The sequence below is a fragment of the Mercurialis annua genome, linkage group LG2 (assembly GCF_937616625.2).
Source record: "Mercurialis annua linkage group LG2, ddMerAnnu1.2, whole genome shotgun sequence".
NCBI lineage: Eukaryota > Viridiplantae > Streptophyta > Magnoliopsida > Malpighiales > Euphorbiaceae > Mercurialis > Mercurialis annua.
The window spans coordinates 42,748,456-42,752,309 of record NC_065571.1 but is presented as its reverse complement, the minus strand read 5'-3'; the positions used below and the strand labels follow the sequence as shown (position 1 = coordinate 42,752,309).

Below are 3,854 nucleotides of genomic sequence, written 5' to 3'. Positions count from 1 at the left end.
ATGTTGCTGTAATCGCTTCTGTTGGAATGAAGGGTTTACTTCATTTTCAAAAGAAAAAGAAAACCGAAACAGTTCTATTCGTAACAAATTTGGGAAAGTTACTAAATCATTTGCGACACCAGATATAGATTGCCTTTATCTTTCAATTTGGAATAACATAATAAAGAAGAAATGAGACATAAAAGGAATAACTAATCTAAGAGATGACTCACTTAGATTTCAAATTATGAATATCTAGGATTTGAAAACAAAATTTATAGTGTCAATTCCGTCCCCTGATGGTAAAAACAGCATGATGAAACTTGCTCAAAGAATGGTGAATAGTTTTTGTTCTAGCATCAGCACGTCTAACAGCCATCGATGGACCACTGTTTCTGGTTCTAATGAGGTCAGAGTCCGGGTTCATAAAAGCACAGATCCTGGACAACCCAATGGAGTAGTACTTAATGCAGCTACCACGTTCTGGCTTCCAGTTACACCACAAAATGTCTTCAATTTCTTCAAGGATGAAAGAACTCGAGCACAGGTATGCAACATTTATTTCTCCAAACAGCTGTATCTGTATCAAAAGGCGCTTACATTGCTTTCGCTTATGATCATGATGCAGTGGGACGTTCTTTCTAGTGGCAGTGCAGTTCAAGAAGTTGCTCATATTGCCAACGGCTCACATCCTGGGAACTGCATCTCCGTTCTTCGAGTAATTCATTTAATAAACTTTCTTATGTGAGGTGAAGTCAGTTCGTCATGTAGGATTATCAACTTTCTATAATGCCATGTTTCATGCTATTAATATAAAGTTGATAGTGCTATGCAGCGAACTGAATTCACCTGAGAATTATTATTTATGTAATTTTGTTTAGTGCAAATGCTGATTTAGTTATAAACTTGTGTAATAGGCATTCAACAGTGGGCAGAATAATATGTTAATACTCCAAGAGAGCTGTATAGACTCATCGGGTTCACTGGTAGTATACTGCCCAGTTGATCTAGCAGGCATCAACATAGCAATGAGCGGAGAAGACCCGTGTTATATTCCGTTGCTGCCATCAGGATTCACCATCACACCTGATGGTAGAGCAGATACCGGTGACAGAGCGTCAACGAGCTCAAACACACATGGGAGCACGGGTTCAGTAATAACAGTGTCATTTCAAATACTCGTAAGCAGCTTGCCATCTGCGAAGCTAAACCTGGAATCAGTGACAACGGTGAACAACCTTATCGGCACAACTGTCCAGCAAATTAAGGCAGCAATGAACTGTCCAGATTGTTAATCATCTGCAAGCAGCTTTAAGTATTGGAGGTGTTAGTTGAGGCTTTGAATGCAGTGTCATAAAACTACACGTTTTTTGGGGTTTTGAGAAATTTTAGAGATTGAAAAGATGAACCAATCAAGCAAGGTGCCGAATACAACGGATACCGAGGGAAGCCTACCTAAGGACAAGGTCGACGACGTGACCGATGACATGATAGACTACTCGCGCCAGCTTCCTCCCTCTCGCCCTTCTTTATCACAGGCCGACTTCTCGGCCATGAGGGGCGAGATAGCGCAGGAGAACAAGCAAATGTTCGACGGTGCTATGCATCAGATGTCCGAAGTAATGAGGAACATCATGGCCGACCAAACGTCGGTCCAGAGGCAGATCCAAGGGAACTTAGACGGCCTCAACAAGGCAATGGAAAACCTAGGGCGATTATTTTCTGGGCAATCCGCGGCCGATCAGGGGTACAAGAGGGCCGAACAGAACCAAACACCGAGCCGTTTTGGTCAACCAGGTGGTTCGGCCGAACAACAACCCAGCAAGATGGGGTACACATATGGTTCCGTTAAGCTTTTAACGAGGAACGAGGCCGAGTTCTCAGGAAGGGCCGATCACCCGGGAGCAAGCTCGTCCAACCCACAAGGCGAGGCTAGACCACAAGGGGGAGCTACTGGAGCCAACACCCAGGAGCCCAACACGGGCGAACGATCGTACTCCGAGGGAGGCGATCCAAGTATATACAATCAAGGGCAACTCGTGGACATGCTAGAAAGGCTCGGGGTGGATCTGCGACCTATGCCTCGCCCATCGTACATGAAACCGTATCCGGACTGGATCGACAAGTTATATCCTTTCCCAAGGGGATATAAAGTGCTGGAGTTTAGTTTGTTTTCGGGCGAGGAGAAGGGCCAATCGACGGTTGAACATGTCGCCCGGTTTTCAGCCCAATGCGGCGAAGCAGCCGCTCATGATTTCTGGAAGCTCCGGCTTTTCGCCAGCTCTTTGACAAAAATGGCGTTTACATGGTACTCTAGATTGTCGCCCAATTCGGTGGACACATGGAAGGACCTCGAAATCCTCTTCCATGAAGAATTTTACAGGGCACCACCTGATGTCACCCTGGCTGACCTCGCCCAAATCTCACAGCTACCGAGTGAGTCGGCAGAGAAGTATATCGGCCGATTTAGAAATCTCAGGAGTAGGTGCTCCACCAAAATGTCAGAGGCCGATTGCGTACCTATGGTGGTAAGAGGGATGAGTTTCGCCATGAGGGAACACTTCGAGGGCCACAGGTTTCGTGACTTGTTCGAGCTAACGAACAGGGTAACGAGCTACGAAAGACTCCTCCAGGAGAAAGAACAGAGGAGAGGCGCATCTAAAGGGACCTATTACAAAGACCAGCTTGACGTGGCCGTGGTGTCCGATAGCGAGGATAGTGGTTCCGAGGATGAAGTCAACATGGCCGAATTTTTGGGAACGAAACCCCTGGAGTGTTCGGCCTTGCAAAAGCCTGGCTTTGTTAAGAGAAATAAAACTGCGGTAGTACAAAAGGAGTATTCGTTCGACCTGACCAAAGCGGACGACATATTCGATGCCTTATTGAAGGATGGACAAATCGCCCTAAGCGAAGGTCACACAATTCCACCGACGGAGGAGCTGGTCGGTAAAGATTACTGCAAGTATCACAATTCCTGGAGGCACAGTACGAACAATTGCGTAAATTTCAGAAACGTGATCCAGAAGGCAATTAACGAAGGAAAACTTCTCTTCCCAACAAGGAAAGAGGCCGATGTAAAATGCGTATCCATTAACACCGTTCGGCCTCACTTTGATAGCTACCTAGAGCAAGGGCATATACAAAGCAAGTGGAACCCTAGAAGGCCCAAGCCGAGAGTAGAGACCGACGGTTCAAAGTGGCGAGGAGAAAAAGGGCGACCTCAGCAACAGAAAAGGAAGCGGTACAGCTCGCCCGCAGCAGATATGACTTGCCCCTCATGCAGTACGCGTTTTAAGGTCAAAGGAGGCGAGAACACGAGGAAGCATCCCAAGACCTTTAAACCGAGATCGCCCACAGAACAGTGGCAGAGGCATGAGCCACAACGGAGGCCTGCCACTAATGTATTCAAGAGGATATTTCGGCCAACGGAGGAGACCCCTCGTATGACGAAAACCCAGAAGAGGCGAATGCAAAGGCTGCGACAAGAGTCGCGGGCGAATCACGGGGCAGAATCGGCTCCCAGAGAGCAGCACGGAAATAGGCCAGTAACCGAGAGACTGGGGGCAAGGAACCAGGCCGATGCGGACGCCAAATCACCTGATAGGCGAAATGCCAAGGTAAGGAAGGTATGGATACCGAAGAGCGAAAAACAGTCGGCCGATGTGTCCGTAACGGCAGTGGTTCACAAGAATGACGAAGATTCCAGCAACCGATCGTCCTACAAGGACGTACTCGTATCGCACCACGGTGGCCAACTTAAAGCAAGATTGCCCAAAGAATGCGAAGTCGTCGTCTCGCACAAGAAGGGTGTGTTGAAAGCATGGGTCCCGGTGGTAAGGGACGAATACGGAGTAAGAGTGGTCACGCTCCCCAAC

The 3,854-nt window shown here is 47.6% G+C and overlaps 1 protein-coding gene across 1 annotated transcript; it reads left to right on the top strand.

Moving 5' to 3' along the window:
• Window positions 1-270: 270 nt before the first annotated feature.
• LOC126669402 (homeobox-leucine zipper protein ROC8-like) lies at window positions 271-1,378 on the top strand. The gene is made up of 3 exons (XM_050362864.1): window positions 271-526; window positions 608-697; window positions 897-1,378. Exons 1-3 carry the CDS (start codon window positions 293-295, stop codon window positions 1,272-1,274), a joined length of 702 nt encoding a protein of 233 aa, XP_050218821.1. The 5' UTR covers window positions 271-292; the 3' UTR covers window positions 1,275-1,378.
• The last annotated feature ends 2,476 nt before the right edge of the window (window positions 1,379-3,854 follow it).